Source organism: Mobula birostris, chromosome 9, assembly GCF_030028105.1.
Source record: "Mobula birostris isolate sMobBir1 chromosome 9, sMobBir1.hap1, whole genome shotgun sequence".
Classification (NCBI taxonomy): domain Eukaryota; kingdom Metazoa; phylum Chordata; class Chondrichthyes; order Myliobatiformes; family Myliobatidae; genus Mobula; species Mobula birostris.
In genome coordinates, this window is record NC_092378.1 from 67,306,198 (window position 1) to 67,327,147 (window position 20,950).

At 43.9% G+C, this 20,950-nt stretch overlaps 1 protein-coding gene across 6 annotated transcripts in view; it reads left to right on the top strand.

The window, feature by feature from the left end:
• The window catches only part of zdhhc17 (zinc finger DHHC-type palmitoyltransferase 17), a 135,722-nt gene that overhangs the window by 81,402 nt on the left and 33,370 nt on the right, over positions 1-20,950 (top strand). For all 6 annotated transcript variants that reach the window (XM_072268215.1, XM_072268216.1, XM_072268218.1 and 3 more), the window contains exons 5-8: positions 2,769-2,913; positions 13,905-13,969; positions 15,454-15,616; positions 18,279-18,404. In XM_072268215.1, coding sequence (XP_072124316.1) covers positions 2,769-2,913; positions 13,905-13,969; positions 15,454-15,616; positions 18,279-18,404 — 499 coding nt within the window. The remainder of the gene's footprint in view (positions 1-2,768; positions 2,914-13,904; positions 13,970-15,453; positions 15,617-18,278; positions 18,405-20,950) is intronic.

Genomic DNA, 20,950 nt, shown 5'->3' on the forward strand with positions numbered 1-20,950 from the left:
GTGAGAGCACCAAAGAGAATAGACCAAAAAGCACATGCTTCCATCTTTTTCTTACCAGAGTTCGGGGTTCAATCCATTTTGAAAATTGGAAAACCTTCTGGTCTGACTGGTGCACCTGTTGTGTCTACTAATAGACAAGTCTCGGCGCAGCAAACAATTGGGATCTGTCTTCAATACAACAGCCTTGTTTTGAGATCATCAATCTTACTTTCCAGTGACTGCATATCCACCAACAAGATGCTGGGTAGAGGAGGCCTTGTCCCTCTGCACTTCAACTTGACTTGAATCCCAGCTCTCTTGCTGCATTTCCGGCCATGGTGATAACCTTAAAGTCGCTGCGCTTAACTGCTCCACATTCAGTCATTGATTGTGAGATCTGAAGGTCAGTGATGTAATTTCAAAGTCCATTGTTAAGAGGAAATTTACAAGCTGGAGATTGCAGCAAAAGTAATTCAAAAGAAATATAAGAAGATAACTGGAACAATTTTCAACTGCCTCTAGAAGAACTTGGCATCTTTAGTAACGTGAATTGCTTTTCAAGTTTTCATCTCAGTCTCAGGATATCTTAAAAAGAATTCCTCAGGGTACTGTCCTAGGCCCAATCATCTTCAGTTTCTTCATCACTGATTGTCCTTCAGTCATAAGGCCAGAAGTAGAGGTGTTCACTGACGATTTCACAATGTTCAGCATCAATTGTGATCACTCAAATGAAGCAGTTCATATCCAAAAGCAGCAAGGCATAGATAATATCCAAGCCAATGTTCTTTCTAAGGTGTGCGCGCACACATATCTTTTGCTACTAGTGCACAAAGGAATTTAAACTGCACATTAAAGGTTGTCACCCTCTACCTCATTGGCATGTTAAATATATTTAATGATCATACACAATCACATTTCCTTTTCCGGATTCTGAAACGGACAGTGTTGACAACGTGGAGTTTGCGATGATTTGTCTGCAGATTTTAGAAATGGCTTATTTATACTGTTTTAATTGAAGAAATTATTGATTCACTATGTCGAATTCCAAAGATGAAGCGCAAAAAAGCTGCTGGTTCATTTAAAGCAAAATTGCTAAATGGAATAGTAGAAACTGCTACACCGAAAGCTCATGAGGTCTGGAACATGCAGCTTTGAGAAATACTTGTGTACAATACAGAAACTGCTGTTGCCTTTGCGTATTGTTGTGATGCAAAAGTTGCTGGAGAATTTGCAAGTGAGAAGAAGTGGAGTGATATTTGGAAAAATATTCACAATATCCTGAAGGAACTCAGCAGGGCCAGGCAGTATCTAAGGAAACAAGTACAGTCAATTTTTTGGGCTCCTCCAGCATTTTGTGTGTGTTGCTCCGATTTCCAGCATCTGCAGACTTTCTCTTGTTTGTGATATTTGGAAACGTGACTTTTTAAGCAAATCACATATGGTTGCTGTACCAAAGCTCTGGTGAGAAAAATCCTTCATTACCTGCTACAGGCCTGCTACATATGTTTTGTGAGAGTGCAGATGAACAAGAACAAAAATGATCAAACCCAGAGGAGTTCAAAGTTCTCATTCAGCCAGAAAGGCATAATGCCGCACTCTATTTCTAAAGAAAAATAAAATAACTGGAGAAGCTTAATACCAAGCAGGATACAGCAGCCCACTTGATAGACACTCCACCCACAACCATTCACTCACTCCACTAGCAATACACATTAGTGGCAGTTTGCTCCAGCTATATGATGCACTGCAGCAACTCACCAAGATGGATTAAAGATTAGCTTTATTTGTCACATGTACATCAAAAAATACAGTGAAATGTATCTTTTGTGTCAACAACCAACACAATCAGAAGATGTGCTAGGGGGGCAGCCCACATGTGTTGCCTTGCTTCTGGCACCAACATAGCATGCCCACAACTTATTAAACCTAACCCATCTTTGGAATGTGGGAGGAAACCAGTTGAGCCAGAGGAAACTAATGCAGTCATGGGAGAATGTGCAAGTTCCTTACAGATGTTGGTGGGAATTGCATCCCAACTGATGATTCATGGGTCTGTAAATTGTTGCGCTTACCATTACACTATTGTGGGACCCAAACTCATCACTTCTGCCAGGTTGGTCAAGTCATGCGCCAGCTGAACTTGGAAATATATCACTGTTCCTTCACTGTCACTGGGTCAGTGTCCTGGAACTCCCTCCCTAACGGCGCTGTGGGTTTACCCACACTTCAAAGACTGCAGTGGTTCAAGAAGGAATTCACCACCATCCTTTCAAGTGTAACTAGGGATGAACAATTAAATGCTGGCTCAGCCTGTGAAGCTTACATCTCCTGAATGAATAAAAATAAGTACTTTCACACAATGAGTTAATGATCTGAGAAGCCTGTTTAAGATCTGTGAAGTTTGTATTGCTGAACCGCAGAGTTAGTTTGACTAGAAGTAATCTGCTTTCCACAGCCGTGTAGTTATTTAGAGCCTTTTATTATCTTCCATGTTTTACTTCTTGAGTGGAACTGCAATTCAGTGACTGCATGGCTTCCCTCTGGGTGTTCTGGTTTGTTCCCACTTCCAAAGGCGTACTGGTTAGGGTTATTGTTGAGTTGTGCTCTGAAAATATAATGACACTTGCCCCAACATAATCCTCACTGATTTAATTTGATGCAAATGACACATTTCACTTGATGTTTTGATGTACATGTGACAAATTAAAAAAATAAATATTGTATATGGGCAACTCCTTGATGAAGCTTCTTCATGTTTAATATAAAATATTCTGTTGTGCTCCTTGCAGGCAGGGCCATTTGTCCATGGTTGTGCATCTAATGAAATATGGAGCAGAACCCTCACTGATTGATGGCGAAGGTTGTAGCTGTATCCACCTGGCTGCTCAGTTTGGCCATACATCCATTGTTGCCTACCTGATCGCAAAAGGGCAGGTAATTTTTCAGCCTACTATTATTCATTGCTCTGAGCTGCTTTGCACGCAAGATTTCGGGAGAAAATGGCATTTTAACAGCCATCTTAAATGTTTGTGTTGAGTTGAGTTTACTGACACATGCACAAATACATTTATGCACAGGTATCACTGCGTCACCGGCACATAGCATCAGAGACCCAAGAAAAGCAAATTAAATGTGAATTCTACAAAATTATGTAAAGAAGAACCCAATTAGAACAAAACAGAACAAAGTGCGTTGCCGTGCGTAGTGGTCACGTATTCCTTTACATTGTTAATGATCACGGTGCAAGAACCAACATGTTGAAGAGACGTAGCTATTCCTGAACCTGACAGTGTGACCATAAGACATAGGAGTAGAATTAGGCTGTTCAGCTCATTGAATCTGCTCCATCATTCCATCATGGCTGATTTATTATCCCCCTTAATCCCATTCTGCTGTTTTCTCCCCATATCCTTTGACAAGTTTACTAATCAAGAACCTATCAAGCTCCACTTTAAATATACCCAGGGACTTGGCTTCCATGGCCATCTATACAGTTAATTCCACAGATTCACCACTGGCTGGCTAAAGAAATTCCTTCTTATTTCTATTCTGAAGGGATATCCTTGTATTGTGAAGTTATGCCCTCTGGTCCTAAACTCTCCCAATAATGGTAACATCCTCTCGACGCCCACTCTATTTAGGCCTTTCAATATTTGATAGGTGTAGGTGTGTGACTTCAGGCTTCTGTACCTCCTGCCCAATGGTAACTACAAGAAGGTGGCATAGCCCAGGTGGTGGGGATCTGCGATGATAGATGTTGCCTTCTTGAGGCAGTGCCTTGGAGCACAAAAAATGCAGAATTTGGAAATCTGGCACAAAGGTAAGCTGCTGAAAGCAAGGAAAACGTCAAGCAGTACCTATTGGGTGGCAAATGTTCTATGTGTCAGGTCAAGGATTATTCATCAGAACTGGGGAAAAAGGAAACAATTGTATACTTTTAGAGTTATAAAGTAAGAGGGGTGGAGAGAGCAGAGGGGGTATCTGTTGTTTCTCTCTCCTCTCTCACCCCCGCTCTTGCACTCCCCCCCCCCCCCCCACTCTTGCACTCTGTCACACAGGTGGAGAAATTCAGCAGGTCACGGGCAGCATCTTTGGAGGGGAATAAATAGATGGGTGTTTCAGGTAGAGACCCTTCATCAGGACTGGAAAGGAAGGGTAAGCAGTCAGAATAATAAGTTGGGGGAATGGAAGGATTCCAAGCTGGCAGATAATCGGTAAAACTAGGTGAAGGAGAGGTGGATGGGGAAGGGAGGGTATGAAGTGAGAAGCTGGGCAGTGATAGGTGGAAGAGGTAAAAGCTCAAAGGTTCATTTTATTGTCAGTGTATGCATATATAATACCCTGATGCCGCCTCTTGGTGAGGCCGGGGCCCAGCCCCGGGCTGCCCGCCGCCGCCACACCGTCGGCGGCCTGCAGCCAGTGTGAGGCGGAGGGGGCGAGGCCCGAGGCCTGGATCTGGCCTGCCGCTCGTCGCGACCGCTGCCTGGTACGGCCAGCGCGGCGGCGAGCTGCGAACCCACTTCCATAGGCCAGTAACCAAGGTGATCATCCCAACGGCGGAGCAGGCGGAAGAGGAGACATCTCCCAATGGCTGCAAAGGCGGATGAGGATGCTCAACAATGGGTAGGGAGGCTTGCGAGCACGCCACAAGAACTGCCGTAGACCCACAACACTCAGGGCTTGTCTACTTAGCATGTGAAGCCCAGATTCGGCGGACTGCGCGGAAGAAACCATCACTGGTTCAACGGGCAGAAAGGCGATTCTCAGCAATGCGTCGTGGAGCGCTAAGAGGGCACAGTGAGACACACAGAACACTGCTGGCCATCCACTGCATCCTGACTTATCTCCAGCTCTCTCGACTATGTCTTGCCGTGGGTCCAGATAGGCCGGGACGAGAGAGTGAGGCTGACGACCTGCGCAGCTCTCCCTCACTCTAATCCAAGTCAAGCGCAAGTCCTGACTTCAAACCCAACGCGCAACCTGAAGTCCTGTGGCGATGGGGGAGCGGCGAAGCAGCAGGTACGGATACACGGGAAGCTGTAGTCACAGACCTGCACACAGGCGGCCCAGGGCATATGGTCGCTCTCTACTGGACCGAAGCAGCAGTTGAGTTCGGCAGCCCCCTGGGTGTCTGAGCAGCCCTCTTTAGGATCACTCTGCTCACCTCCATGGAGGAAGGGGCTGGAAAAGGTGCCTCAAACATAGTCTGCTTCACTTCACCCTGGCCAGCTTACCGCGGCTGGTGGGGATCCCTCATAGCGGTCGACCTACAACAGTGAAGAAGAAAGTGATGGTGCTCAACCTTGGCACATGGAACGTGAGAACTCTGCGAGATAACATCAAGGCAGACAGACCAGAGAGAAGACCTGAACTGGTTGCAAAAGAGCTAGCTCGCTACAACGTGAACATAGCAGCTCTCAGCGAAACGTGCTTAGCAGACAAGGGCCAGCTGACAGAACGTAGTGGTGGATACACGTTCTTCTGGAGCGGTCGCAGCAGTGCTGAACGACGAGAAGCAGGCGTGGGATTTGCCATCAATTCTAACCTCGCCTGTAAACTCACCAAGCACCCAGAGAGCATCAACGACCGCCTGATGACACTTCAGCTCCCACTTGCAAACAAGAAGAGTGCTACGCTGATTAGTGCCTACGCTCCCACCATGACCAACACAGATGACATTAAAGACAGGTTCTATGAAGAACTCGACGCCATCATCTCAGCAATCCCACAGTCAGAGAAGCTTATCGTTCTCGGGGACTTCAATGCCAGAGTAGGGACAGACTACCAAACCTGGGAAGGGATCATTGGAAGACATGGCACTGACAAGTGTAACAACAACAGCCTTCTGCTCCTCAAGACATGTGCCACACACGACCTTGTCATCACCAACACCCTGTTCCGCCTACCCACCCGTAAGAAGACGTCATGGATGCATCCACGCTCGAAGCACTGGCATCTGATTGACTACATCATCACCAGGAAGAGGGACAGGATGGATGTCAGAGTGACGAGAGCCATGTGTGGTGCCGACTGCTGGACCGATCACCGCCTCATTGTGTCCAAGTTCAGGCTTCGCATTCTGCTCATGAGAAGACCCCAACGGCAGAAGACTGCAAAAAGGCTGAATGTCTCTAAGCTGAAAAGCAGCAGGGTTGCAGAAGAACTCGTCAATGACCTTGAAGGCAGACTGCCAGACACACCACAGGATGACGGGACCAGCATTGAGGAACAGTGGACGGCCTTCAGAGATGCTGTCTACACTACCGCGCTCGAACATCTCGGACCAGCAACCCGAAGAAACCAAGACTGGTTCGATGAGAATGATGAAGAAATACAGGCACTACAAACGGAGAAACATCAACATTACAGAGCGCATCAGAACGACCCCACGTCGCTAGCCAAGAAAGATGCCTTTACCAACGCAAGAAGAAAGGTGCAGAAAAAACTTCTCGAGATGCAGGACAGCTGGTTCAGCAAGAAGGCCGATGAAACCCAGGGCTATGCAGGCAGCCACGACATAAAGCGCTTCTATGATGCGCTTAAGGCTGTATACGGACCTCAGTCCTCCGGCTCCTTACCTCTCCTCAACGCAGATGAGACGCAGCTGCTGACAGAGAAGAAGCAGATTCTGGATTGGTGGGCTGAGCACTTTAACAACGTCCTTAACCGCCCTGCCGACATCAACGACGAGGCCATTGCCCGCCTGCTCCAGGTACAGATCAACAAGGACCTCGACACCCTCCCCACAGTAGATGAAGTCAGGAAGGCAGTGAAGCAACTCTCCTGTGGCAAAGCGCCAGGACCCAATGCAATCCCTGCTGAGGTACACAAAGCAGGAGGCCCTGTCATGATGCAAAAGCTGACTGTACTCTTCCAATCCATGTGGAAAAAGGGACAGGTCCCGCAACAGCTGAAAGATGCCAGCATAGTCCACATCTACAAGAGGAAAGGCAACCACCAGTCTTGCGACAACTATCGAAGCATCTCCCTCTTGTCCATTGCGGGGAAGATTCTGGCCCGCGTCCTGCTCAACCGCCTTCTCCAACATCTTGAGCAAGGTCTGCTCCCAGAAAGTCAGTGCGGCTTCCGTGCTGAACGTGGGACCGCGGACATGATTTTTGCTGCGCGCCAACTCCAGGAAAAATGCCAGGAGCAACACAGCGACCTCTTCGTGACCTTTGTCGACCTAACCAAGGCTTTCGATACGGTCAGCAGAGAAGGCTTGTGGAAGATCATGGAGAAGTTTGGCTGCCCCAGCAAGTTCATCACAATCATCCAGCAGTTCCACGACGGTATGATGGTGAAAGTTTTGGATGACGGCGACGAGTCGGAGGCCTTCCCAGTGACAAATGGCGTCAAACAAGGCTGCATTCTTGCCCCGACTCTGTTCAGTATGGTATTCTCTGCCATGCTGACAGATGCCTTCCGTAACTACGAAGAAGGAATCCACGTCAGGTACAAGACTGACGGCAGGTTGTTCAACCTTAGGCGCCTGCAGGCAGTTATGAAGGTGCAAGAGACTGTCATCAGAGCCTTCTTGTTTGCTGATGACTGTGCACTCAACGCCAGCACAGAGCAGGAGATGCAGCATGAAATGGACTGCTTCTCACAAGCCTGCGACAACTTCGGACTCACTATCAGCACCAAAAAGACCGAAGTTATGTACCAGACTGCCCCAGGAAAGCCATACTAGGAGCCGCGCATCACGGTGAAAGGCAAGAACCTCCAGGCAGTCGACAACTTCACCTACCTGGGCAGCATACTCTCTCGCGCAGTGAATATAGACGCTGAGGTCAACAACAGGATTGCTAAAGCCACCGCCGCCTTTGGGAGACTCCGTGAGAACGTCTGGGAGCGGAGAGGACTCAGCCTTACCACCAAGCTGAAGGTCTACTGTGCAGTGGTCCTTACCACCCTCCTTTACGCCAGCGAAACCTGGACTTTCTACAGCAGACACGCCAAACAGCTCAACCACTTTCACCTGAGCTGTCTCCGCAGACTGTTCCACATCAGGTGGCAGGACAAAGTCCCCGACACGGAAATCCTGGAATGAGCTGGGCTCTGCTGCGTCTACACCCTCCGGCTGAAAGCCCAAGCCTGGTGGGCTGGACATGTGGTCAGAATGCCAGACAGCCGATTACCTAAGCAGCTGTTGTACGGAGAACTGTGTCAGGGCAAGCGCTCAGTTGGGGGGGCAGAAGAAACGTTACAAAGGCTGCCTCAAAGCGTCCCTCAAAGGCCTGGGTGTCGACATCAACACATGGGAGACGCTTGCCCTCGACCGTCCAGCTTGGCGCAGCAAGATCACCACAGGAGCCCGTGCAGCTGAAGTCAGGCGCATCATCGAGGCGCAACGAAAACGTGCTGTGCGCAAGGCCCGAGCAGCATCCACTGCCACGACAGCACCCACCCACTTGTGTCCCACATGTGGGTGAGCCTTGAGGTCCTGGATTGGCCTCATCAGTCATCTCCGGACCCACAGCCACCAATCTCCCATTTGACTTTGAAGCCATGGTCATCTTCGACTACGAAGGACGAACAACTTTGAATACAACTTTGATATTTCTACTCCAGATAGTGATTAAATACAGAAAGTCCATGGTAAAGGGCTGAAGAAGGAGGAATCTGATAGGAGAGGACAATGGACCATGTGAGAAAGGGAATAAGGCAGGAATTCTTCGGAAACACCACCACTGATAGGTTCCCCTCTAACTTCCATTTAGCTGAAGGGTCTCAACCCAAAGCATCAACTGCCCATTTTCCGCCATTGATACTGCTCAACCCTCTGAGTTCTTCCTGCTTTTTTGTATGGTACAAGATATGGCTGAAAAATCTATTCTGGAGCTCTATATCTGTTTGGTATTTGTAAGCTAAACGAGACCTATAATGACATTAATGTAGTGCAAAGAGTTTGGGATTATTTCTATTACAATGAGCTTAGTGTGGTTCAAGTCAGTGTTTCACTGTTGTATAGGTACTCTGCCCCTCAACAGTTGCCTGATCCAGTAAAAGTCTGATAGCATTATTCCGGCCAGGCTTTAGTGGAGCAGACTGAATTAATGGCGTTTTTGGGCTCCCTTTTGGCTGCGGCCATAACACTAGGATCACACAGTGCAAATTTATGGGATCAAAGGAAGAATGGAGCAAAGCAATTTTGGCAGTTCCTTTTCCAAGAAACAAATCAGTGAGAATTTAAATATTAGCAACTCGAAATAGAAATTGTACACTGACTCCACTGGAAGGCTATGTTGTACTTCACTTTCAGTGGAGTAGTTTTCCTATCTAACAGTAAACCATTTTGATAGCGGTGTATAAAATGATAAGGGGCATAAAATGAATCGACAGCAGTGACTTTTTATTTAATTTTTTTACTTTATTTACAGTTGAAGTGCAGACCAGGCCTTTCCAGCCAAACAAGCTATGCCAGCCAACAACCCAACTACTTATTTAACCTTAGCCTAATCACAAGACAATTTACAATGACCAATTAACCTAATTTCTCCCAGGGTGGAAATGACTAATATGAAGGGACATAATTTTAAGGTGATTGGATAGGGGATGTCAGGGATATTTGTTTTTTTTTACAGACGGTTGAGCGTGTAGATTTCACTGCCAGTAGTGTTGGTAGAGGGAGATACATAGGGGCATTTAAGAAACTCTTGAGTATATAGGTGTTAGAAAGATGGAGGGCTATGTAGGAGGGAAGGGTTAGATTGGTCTTCGAATAGATTAAAAGTTCCTCAGATCATTGAGGGCTGAAGGGCCAGTACTGTGTTGTGATGTTCTGTGGGGGGGGTGGGGGTGGATTTCAGAGGTAGGGTTTCTCACACTTAGAATGGTGAGTGTGTGGAACATGCCGCCGGAGATGGTGGTAGAGGCAAATACATTAGGGGCATCTTAGTAACATGGACGATAGAAGACTGGAAGGCTATATAGGAAGGAAGTGTTTGATCTTCGAGTAGGTTAAAAGGTTGGCGCAGTATCATAGGCTGAAGGGCTGTACTGTGCTTCATTTTCTATATTCTGTCAAGGTCGTTACTTGAGCTGTGAACGTTTCCACTGTATATACTGCTACGAGGTACAGTGTAAAATATTTTTGTTATGCTAGTGGAATTTTTAAAAAAAAATCATGCACAGGTAATTCCAACATCTCTGCTACACTGTATCCAATCCTTTCCTACCCTGCAGTCTGAGCATTAAATCAAAGATCAACTTTACTTACCTCGTACATTGACTTGTATTAGGAATTTGTTGTGCTGAGTTGGTCAGGGTGCGACTTGCAACAAAAAGCAATATTCAATAAAGAATAAAAAATTAGATGAAAAATAAAGTTAGTAGTTAAAGTATGGATATGGAATGAAATGTGCATAAATACCAGTATATACTGAAAATGTAAACAGCATTATAAAAAGTAGTTTAAAGCGTTTACAGTGCAGTGACAGAGTGGGGTGAGTGCTAACTAGAATGGTGAGTCAGATTAACTGCCTGCCAAAAGAAACTTTCAGTTGGCATGAAGTTTCTGTTTTAATAGCCCTGTAGTGCTTCCCAGAAGGGAGCTTTTAGAAAAAGCAGTTTGAAGGGTGGGTTGTGTGTGCAATAATTTTTCCTGCCCGCTTCTTTATCCTGGAGACATACAAGTCCTGCAGTGATGGTAGACTATCCAGTGAGCTTTTCTACTGACCTGACAGTTTACTGTATTTTTCTTGTATTGTGAGAAGATGCTGCACCAAACCAGACAGTAATGGGTGATGTGAGGATGCCCTCTATAATGGCAGTGTAGAATTGCACCAGTATGTTCTGGGGAAGCTGGAATTTTACCAACTTCCGCAAGAAGTACTTGCATCCTCTGCTGAGCCTTTTTGTTAATGAAGGAGATATGGTTCTCCCACGAGGTCTTGTGAAATAATGATGCCCAGGAGCCTGAATTGTGGAGTTGTTGATGATGAGTGTGTGGTAGTGGGTTATTATCAGGGATGATAAGTGAGAGTTAAATCCATGCCTCTTGTTTATGGTCCAAAGCAATAAGGTCATACTGCCCCATCATTGAAGCATCTCTCCTTACATTATGGCATTGACCCCTCTCCTCATCTAGATCTTGGCAACTTCCTCGCAGCTTAAGTTGACTAACATGATTCTTGAATGTATCCTGTCTTTGTAATGAGATTTCGAGACCCTTTCATCTTCTTGTAGATGTGAGATACCCATGGGATGTAATCCCCAATATCCTGGCCAGTGATTACTCTTGAATCAGTCACATTTTCAATTTCTATGATTGCTTGCTGTGCACAAACTAGTTTCAATGTTCTTGATATAACAAGTGCATCTAGAGTATATTTCAGAAGTGCTTAATTGGCTGTAAAAATTATATATATTTATATTTAATTTAAGACATTTTGAACCAAGATTCAAGATTATTTATCATGTGTATAGGTACATCAAAACGTACAGTGAAATGCACTGTTTGTGTTAGCAACCAACACACCCAAGGGTGTGCTAGAATCAGCCTGCAAGTGTCACACATTTCCAGGCTAGTATACAACAGCATGCCCACAATGTTCAGCAGAATAACACAGAACACAAGCAACAAAACGACAACAAAAACTAGGGTTTCTTCACTGTATTTTAGTATTTTGGTCTTGTGTTGGCACTCAAACCCTTTAACAATACGCTGCACGCTGTAGGTAAATCTCCTCTGTGTAACTGAATGCCATCTACCAAACATCTTTGTGATACCACATGGCCAATAATCTCTCTTAAAAAGTTATAATGCCCTATCTGTTTCCTGTGCAACAACATGACCTTAACTAAAAGGTTAAACAAGATCTAAAGGCATATAAGTTCTGAAAATCCTGAAGCCATAACACACAGAAGCAGAATTAGGCCATTCGGTTTATCAAGTCTACACAATAACTCATGAGTGATTTATTTTCCTTCTTAACCCCATTCTCCCACCACTACCTTTTAACCTTTGATGCCGAGAACCTATCAACCTCCACTTTAAATATATCCAGTGACATGCCTCCAGCCATCCATTGCAATGAATTCCACAGATTCACCACCCTCTGTTCTCATCCTCATCTCTGTTCTAAAGGAACATCATTCCATTTTGAGGCACTGCCCTCTCGTCCAAGACTCCCCCACTGTCGGTAACATCCTCTCCATGTCCACTCTATATAGGCTAGGGGTTCCCAGCCTTTATTATGCCATGAGCCCCATTAACCAAGGGGTCCATGCAACCCAGATTGGGAACCTCTGATCTAGACCTTTCAATATTCGGTAATTTGGGTGCCACTGTAGCGTGACGCTGTTACAGCTTGGGGTGTTTCGGAGTTCAATTCCAGCACCATCTGTAAGGAGGCTCTGTACATGCTCCCCGTGGAATGTGTGGGTTTTCCCCGGGTGCTCTGGTTTCCTCTCTTAAGAGTCCCAAGGGGACACTGGGTAGGTTAACTGGTTATTATAAATTGTCCCGTGATTAAGTTCGGGTTAATTGGGGTTGTGGGGTTGCTGGGGTGACGTGGCTCAAAGGGCCGGAAGATACTTGACATTGTATTGCTAAATAAATGAATGAATGAATGAATGAATGAATAGTTGACTAAAAGTACCAAAGATAAAATAATGGCTTAAATGGATTGCACCATCAATATAAAAGAAGGCTAGAAAAGAGAGCAGAGGTACAATTAACTATAGCAGAAAATTTTAAGTAAGTTGCTTTTTTGGATGTAAAAATAATCACAAATGCTTCATGATGCTGTGCAGCGTAAAACTCAATTGGAAAATTGTCTAAGACTGTCAAGTAAGTAAAGGCATCTGTTAGTCTTGCGAGACCATGGATCTGCACCTGGAAAGTCTTCACTCTCCAGGGCGCAGGCCTGGGCAAGGTTGTATGGAAGACTAGCAGTTGCCGATGCTGCAAGTCTCCCCTCTCCACGACACCAATGTTGTCCAAGGGAAGGGCATTAGGACCCATACAGCTTGGCACCGGTGTTGTCGCAGAGCAATGTGTGATTAAGTGCCTTGCTCAAGGACACAACACGTTGCCTTGGCTGGGGCTCAAACTCACGACCTTCAGGTAGCTAGTCCAATGCCTTAACCACTTGGCCACGTGCCCACACTGTCAAGTAGTAGTTGTGCTTCCTTGATTTGAAAAGAGAGCATGTCCATTGAACTATGCATCAGTTTGCTTAACAACAATAATGGGTAAATTTTTAAAAAAACTTCTTTGAAGCATGCGATGGCAATAGATATCGAGAAATGAAATAGTTAAATCCAGAGCACTTAAACAATAGACCAGCCTATCTGAATTCCATATAGAAACAGCAAAGAGTAGAAGGGGAGGGAGAAATACAGAAAATATTGCATAATGTAAGTATGGTACAGATTGAAACATGACGGTAAGGTTGGTAGCAGAAGGCAGATCAAGTAGCTACAATACAGCATCGGGGGTGAAGAGAGCAGCATCAAATAAGGAGCAATGCCATGGGCAACACTGTTCACAACTTAGATAAGTGTTGTGGAGTAGGAAGTAGAGATATAAGATTTGCAGAGGTAAGTAATGCAGAGGAAGACTTGGACAAAGTACAGATAACATCAATAAGTATGTTGGTTAGGTACATAACTGCGAAGTTATTCCTGTGCTGTTGAAATTTAGTGTTCTGCTTTAGTAAGAGTAATGAGACCGCATTCTGTTTGTGTCATACAAATTTAAACCAGAGAGAAGAGCAACAGAATCTTGGACTCAGACGTCTACTACTGTTACCATGTTTCTCTGCTCATGATCAGCATGAGGGGAACACAAATTTCTTAAGACACGGTTCAAACTGAGGGCTTCAGGATGTTAGTGGAAATTCTGAACACTGAAATTTGAGAGATTAGCAACAATGATCCAATGTTTAGATTTAACCTTTGCTGACCACTTGTTTCAGGATGTCGACATGATGGACCAGAATGGGATGACACCGTTGATGTGGGCTGCTTATAGAACACACAGGTTAGAATGGTTTCATCTCTCAAGTATCTTGCCATTTATTATCGAAGTAGCTTCTTCTTCACTGCAGAATGCTTAATGTTGTGGCCATCTTGAAGAATATTCAGCATGGTTCCATCGACTTCACATTTGGATATATGGTGGGAGTAGATTGAGTGGTGGGTGGCTTTTAAAGGACAACAGTTTAACTGTGAGACTATTGCTCTCTCTTTTAAAAACCCATCCATGTCACCAGTGTCTTTCAGGAAAGGAATTCCATCATCTTTTCCCCCATGTGACCTATATTCGGTGGCCACTTTACAAGGTATCTCCTGTTTAGTGGCCTTCTGCTACTGTGGCCCACCAACTTCAAGGTTTCAATGTGTTGTGCATTCAGAGATTCTCTTCTGCACGCCACTGTTGTGACGTGTGGTTATTTGAGTTAACGTCGCCTTCCTGTCAGCTTGAACCACTCTAGCTATTAGTTTTTTTTTGTTTTTGTGCAATTCTCTGTAAAGTCTAGAGACTTGTACGTGAAAATCCCAGGAGATCAGTAGTTTCTGAGATACTGGCACCAACGATTATTGCATGATCAAAGTCACATAGATCACATTTCTTGTTTGGTCTGAACAATAATTGAACCTCTTGACTATGTTTGCATGCTTTTATTCATTGAGTTTTGCTGCCACATAATTGGCTGATTATGTATTTACATCAATGAACTGGTGTATAGGTGTACCTAATAAAATGGCCACTGAGTGTATGTGTGACTTCAGATCCACTAATGTGTTGACTCTTGACAGCCTCCTTGGTTTAGGGGCACTAACAATGGATAACAAATACCAGCAACATCATAAACAAGAATAGAATTGTCAAATAAAATTCTGGAATAAAAGAAAAAAGAGGCAATGAATGAAATAGAAACTCAGTCACGACACAAATAATGAGCTAAATGGCCTTTGTTTGTACAATTGAATTTTATGCCGATCTCTACACTCTATCCAGCTGCTACTTTCTCTGTAACTATACAATTGGGAACATTGGATAAGGTCTGGATCTGTCTGGCTCTCTGTAAATTGTTTGTTAGCACCTACAGTATGTTTGCATGTGAAGAACAACCACTTACAGAGTGGTTGAGGTGGCACGGTAGCGTTGCAGTTAGCATGATGTTTTACAGCACCAGTGATCAGGGTTTAATTCCTGCCACCGTCTAGAAAGAGGTTGTATGTACTCTCTGCAGCTGTGTGGCAGTTTCCAGTTTCTTTCACTTTCCAGCAGCCATTGTACAATATCCTGTGTCAAAAGTGGGCTCTGGCATTTTCTTTTCTGAAGTGTATAACCCTATCAGTATGTTTATAAGGCTTCCATAATTTGTGAACACTTGAATAGAACTGCCTCTAAAGTCTTACTTGAGAAATTATGAATATGCATATTTCAGAGACTGATTTTTCTGAACTGAAAACGGGACTGTATGAACCAGTGATACTATCGTTCTTTCTGCATTTCAGCGTGGACCCGACAAGGCTGCTGCTCACGTTTAATGTATCGGTGAATCTTGGTGACAAGTACCATAAGAACACGGCATTACACTGGGCTGTGCTGGCAGGTAACACCACTGTGATCAGTTTGCTGCTAGAAGCTGGAGCTAATGTGGACTCACAGAATATCAAGGTATGATTCTTTAGTGTTCATCATTAAAATAGCTCACTGTAGTTTCTTGGGTCGTGTGCATTTCCCAGTCAATGTTACCAGCCTTCATAAATCAGGGCACTGAGTACAGGAGTTAGGATGTTATGTTGAAGATGTCGATGATGCCAAATTTAGAGTATTGTGTGCATTTCTGGTCACCTACCTACAGGAAAGATGTCAATAGGATTGAAAGAGTATGGAGAAAGATTACAAGGATGTTGCTGGGACTTGAGGACCTGAGTTATAGGGAAATTTTGAATAGGTAAAGACTTTATTCCCTGGAGCATAGGAGAATAAGAGAGAATTGATAGAGGCATACAAACTTATGTGGGTGGCAGGGTGGAGATATGTCTGTACCAAAGGAGGTAGAAGGTCTTCCCTCTGCCAGCCTGCAGGTCACCCTTGGGCAAGGTGTAACACCTGCTCAGCCCCATGATCAGGATGACGTGAAGCCATGGGAGCAAGTTGTGGATGGTTTTATGAGCAGCTGGTGCATATCACAAGTCCCGGTTATGCGACCATTGATGCCGGGTAGACAATCTCTGAAGAGAATTAATAATGGCTGGGGTCACCCATCTTGTAAAAACACTGCCCAGAAGAAGACAATGGCAAACTACTTCAGTAGAAAAATTTGCCAAGAACAATCATGGTTATGGAAAGACCATACGACTTGGCACATAATGAATGAATGAACGATACGAAATTATGAGGGGTAGGGATAGGAAAAATACAAGCAGCCTTTTTCCACTGAGGTTGGGTGGGACTAGAGCTAGAGGTCATGGGTTAAGGATGAAGGGTGAAATATTTAAGGAGCGCCCAAGGAGAAACTTCTTCACTTCGGTTGATGTGAATGTGGAATGAGCTGCCGGCAGAAGTGGTGGTTGCATGTTTGCTTGCAACATTTAAGAGAAGTTTGGATAAGTACATGGATGGGAGGGATATGGACAACTATGGATCAGGTATAGGTCAATTTAGTGAAGCAAAATAACAGTTCAGCTGGACTAGATGGGACGGAGGGTTTGTTTTGTGTTGTTTTGTTTTTCTATGACTCTAAAGTGAACACTAACAACTTTTGCCATAAATGATATTGGAGTTCAGTAGTGTTAAAATGACACACCTCATACTTAAATGGCATATGTTGTGTTCAGAAAGGATTTGCACATATCTAGTGCCTTTTTCACCCTGAGGATGGCCCAGTTATTTATTGCTAATCCAGTATTTTTGCTTTGAAACCTATTGAATGGCCTGGATAGAGTGGAATGTGAAAAGGATGTTACCAGTAGGGGGAGGGTCTTAAGACCAGAGGCATAGACTCCGGTACAAGGACATCCCTTTAGAACAGAAATGAGGAGGAATTTCTTTAGCCTGAGGGTGGTGAATTGCTGGAATTTATTCCCAAAGATGGCTGTTGAGGCCAAGTCATTTGGTATATCTAAAGCGAGGTTGATGGATTCTTGATTAGTAAGGATGTCAAAAATTATGGGGAGAAGACAGGAGAATGGAGTTCTTTTAAGGACTCCACAACTCCTGTTCTCGGTATTATTTATTTATTTTGTATTTGCACAGTTCGTCTTCTTTTACACCCTGGTTGTTTGACAGTCTTTGTGTAGTTTTTCACTCATTCTATTGTATTCATTTGTTCTACTGTGAGTGCCTCCAAGTAATTGAATCTGAGGGTACATATATGGTGACATATATGTACTTTGATAATAAATTTACTTTGAATTTTGAATGAAGCTGCAAGTGAAAATAAATTGGCCATGATTGAATGATGGAGCAAGCCCAGTGGGCCAAATGGCATAATTCCACACCTATATCTTATGGTCTTACATAGCCACCTTTCTTATGCTGTGTTGTGACATAGATCAGTGGTGCAGATGGAGGGATTAAGGTACTGGTGAAGACTCCACTAGCATCTTAGGTTCACTTGAGAGCCAAAAGGACTTTAATTTAATATCTCGGATTAAAATCAATATTGGGTTTATTATCACTGACATATATCATGAAATTTTTTGTTTTTGCAACGGCAGTACAGTGTAACACATTAAAAGAAATGTAGGTTACAATAAGTACTATAAAAAAAGAAATATAAAAAACAAATAAGTAGTGCCAAAAGAAAGCAGAATAGTGTGGTAGTGTTCATGGGTTCATGGACCATTCACGATGGCGAAAGAGAAGAAGGTGTTCCTAAGATGTCGTGTGTGTGTCTTCAGGCTCCTGTACCACCTCCTTGATGGTAATAATGAACAGAGGGTTTGTCCTGGGTTGTGATGGATGCCATCTTCTTGATTATGTCCTCAATGATGGCAAGGGTTGTGCCCATGATGGAGCTGGCTGAGTTGACCCTCTGCAGCCATTTCTGATTCTATGCATTGGCACCTCCATACCAGACGCTATGAATGCTCTCCGTTGATAGAAATTTGCTAAGAGTCTTTGATGTCATACCAAAAAAAGATGGTGCCAGAGCGTGGCGATTCTGAGTGCACCTCTGACAGGAACCAAATATTCTCTTTTTGGAGTACTACAACTGATAGTTAATTGTGGTTAATATGGTTCATATTATTTAATGCAAATGTTTTAAAAGAAATCAGGTTTAAATGGAAGTCTTCATATTTGCCACTGCATTCATTTTCTGTCTCCATAGGGTGAAAGTCCATTAGATCTTGCTAAACAGCGGAAGAATGTTTGGATGATTAGTCATTTACAAGAAGCCAGGCAGGCAAAGGGCTTTGATAGCCCTTCATTCCTAAAGAGGCTGAAAGCAGACAAGGTGAGTCACTCCTGGACCCGATAAAGTAAGGACTTTGCCACAAGGAAGTGCAACAGCATATTAATTTGCATTTACTTGATGCATGATTGGTTAGAGTACTGGCGTGGTCCTAGTTGGTACAGTGTTTCTCTACATAGATGTTGGTCTAGAAACATAATTAAAAGTAAGAGATTAAAGAGAGAGAGGTTAGCTTCATTTGTAACGTGTACATTGAAACATACAGTAAAGTGTGTTGTTTGTGTTAACCACCAACACAGTCTGAGGATGTGCTGGGGCAGCCTGCAAGTATCGTCACAATTCCGGTGTCAGTATAGCAGGCCCACGGCTTCCTTACCCCAACCCATATGTCTTTGGAATGTGGGAGGAAACCAGAACATGTAGCAGAAACCCACGTGGTCACACGGAGAATGTACAAACTCCTTACAGACAACAGTGGAAATTATACAGCTGGTGCTATAAAGCATTGCACTAACTGCTACACTACTGTGCTGCCCAAAAGAAACTGTCCATATGGAAATTGTACATTCTTCCTTTGCATAGCTTTCTCCTGTGTGTTCCATAATTCTTCCTGCATCCCAGAGATGTTTGGGGTAGGTAGGTGAATAGGTTGCTGTAAAGTACCCCCAGTGTAGGTGAGTGATAGATGAATCGGGGTAGAGTTAGTTCATGGTGATATGAGAGAGAAAAGGTTACAGTGAAATAAGTGGAGGAGTGGAAATTTTCTGAAGTTAGCATTGTTTTAATGGGCCAGATGTTGTCTTTCTGTGTTGTAAGGAAATCCATTCTGCCAGTGTCCCAAATGTTTGTTTGTTTGTATGGGTTATGCCCAAGTCAGGCCTAGTACCTTGGGGATGTACTGTGTTTGAGAATTACAATCAGGTTTATTGTCACTGACTTACAAGATGTGGAATTTATTTTGTAGAAGACATAGAAATTGCTGTAAATTACAAAATAAGTAATGCATAAACAAAAGGAATAATGGAGTAGTGTTCATGGGTTCAGAAATCTGATGATGGAGGAGAAAAACCTCTTCCTAAATTGTTGAGGGCCCTATAACTCCTCCCTGATGGTACTGAGGAGAATAATGAACCGGATGGTAAGGGTCCTTAGATATGGATGCCATCTTCTTGAGGCACCGACTCTTGAAGACATCCTCAATGGTGCGAAGGGTTGTGTCAGTGGAGAAAGACCAAGTATTGAATTCCTGCCACAGTTCAGGCTAAGCTCAACTAAGCTCTGGAGATACTATGTGACGAATTTCTGGAAATATTTAAAACAAATATGATAATTATATTAAAAAAATAAGCATGTACGTTTTAAAAATGTTCTTTATTTCATGGGTTGTCCAGTTGCCTGCTAATAAGCATTCACAAAATCGAGGAATTAAATTTTTAGAGTGATTAGAATAAATATCAGTACTTCAAAATAGCCTTGGTGTAATCTAGAAAAGTGTGGAAGTTATATTTACACCGTAGAATTATCCTCGACTAGTTAGCTTCCAGTACAAGGCTAGACATTTTTCAGATGAGGTCATAGTTGTAGAAAAGTACAGCACAGCAAATGGCCCTTCAGCCCATCCAGTCACGACGAACTAATTAAGCTGCCTACTCCCATCAACCTGCACCCAGACCATAACCCACCAAACCCCTGCCACCCATGTACCTATCCAGACCGCTCTTAAACATTAAAATCGAGCTTGCATGCACCACTTGTGCTGGCAGCTCATTCCACACACTCATGACTCTCTGAGTGAAGAAGTTTCTCCTCATGTTCCCCTTAAATTTTTCACCTTTCACCCTTAACCTGTGCCCTCTAGTTGCAGACCCACCCAGTCAGTGGAAAAAGCCTGCTTACATTTACCCCAAATTTACCCATAATTTCGTATACCTCTATCAAATCTCCCCTCAATCTTCTACATTCCAAGGAGTGAAGTCTTAACCTATCCAACCATTCTGTATAACTCGGGTCCATCCTCAGAAATTTTCTTTCCATTTACATCTTTCTAGTAGGTAGGTTATGAAAATTTCACACAATACTCCAAATTAGGCTTCACCAATGTCATATACAACTTCAACATAACATCCCATCTCCTGTACTCAGTACTTTGATGTATGGAGGCCAACGTGCCAGAAGCTTACTTTATAACCCTATCTACCTGTGCTGCCACTTTCAACAGCTTATGGACCTCTATTCCCAGATCCCTTTGTTCTACCACATTGTTGGTCCTACCAAAGTGCAACAGCTCGCACTTGTTTGCATTAAATTCTGTTCCTTGCTGTTGACTACATCCTAGATCTTGGTGTCATCTGCAAATTTGCTGATCTAGTTAACCACATTATCATCCATATCATTGATAAAGATGACAAACAACAACAGACGCAGCACCAGACCCTGCGGCACACCACTAGTCACAGACCTCCAGTCAGAGAGGCTACCACCTAATACCGCTCTCTGACTTCTCCCAGAAAGTCTAGGTCTAATCCGATTTACTACCTCATCCTGACTAAACCTTCTTGACCAGCCTCCCATGTGGAACCTTGTCAAAT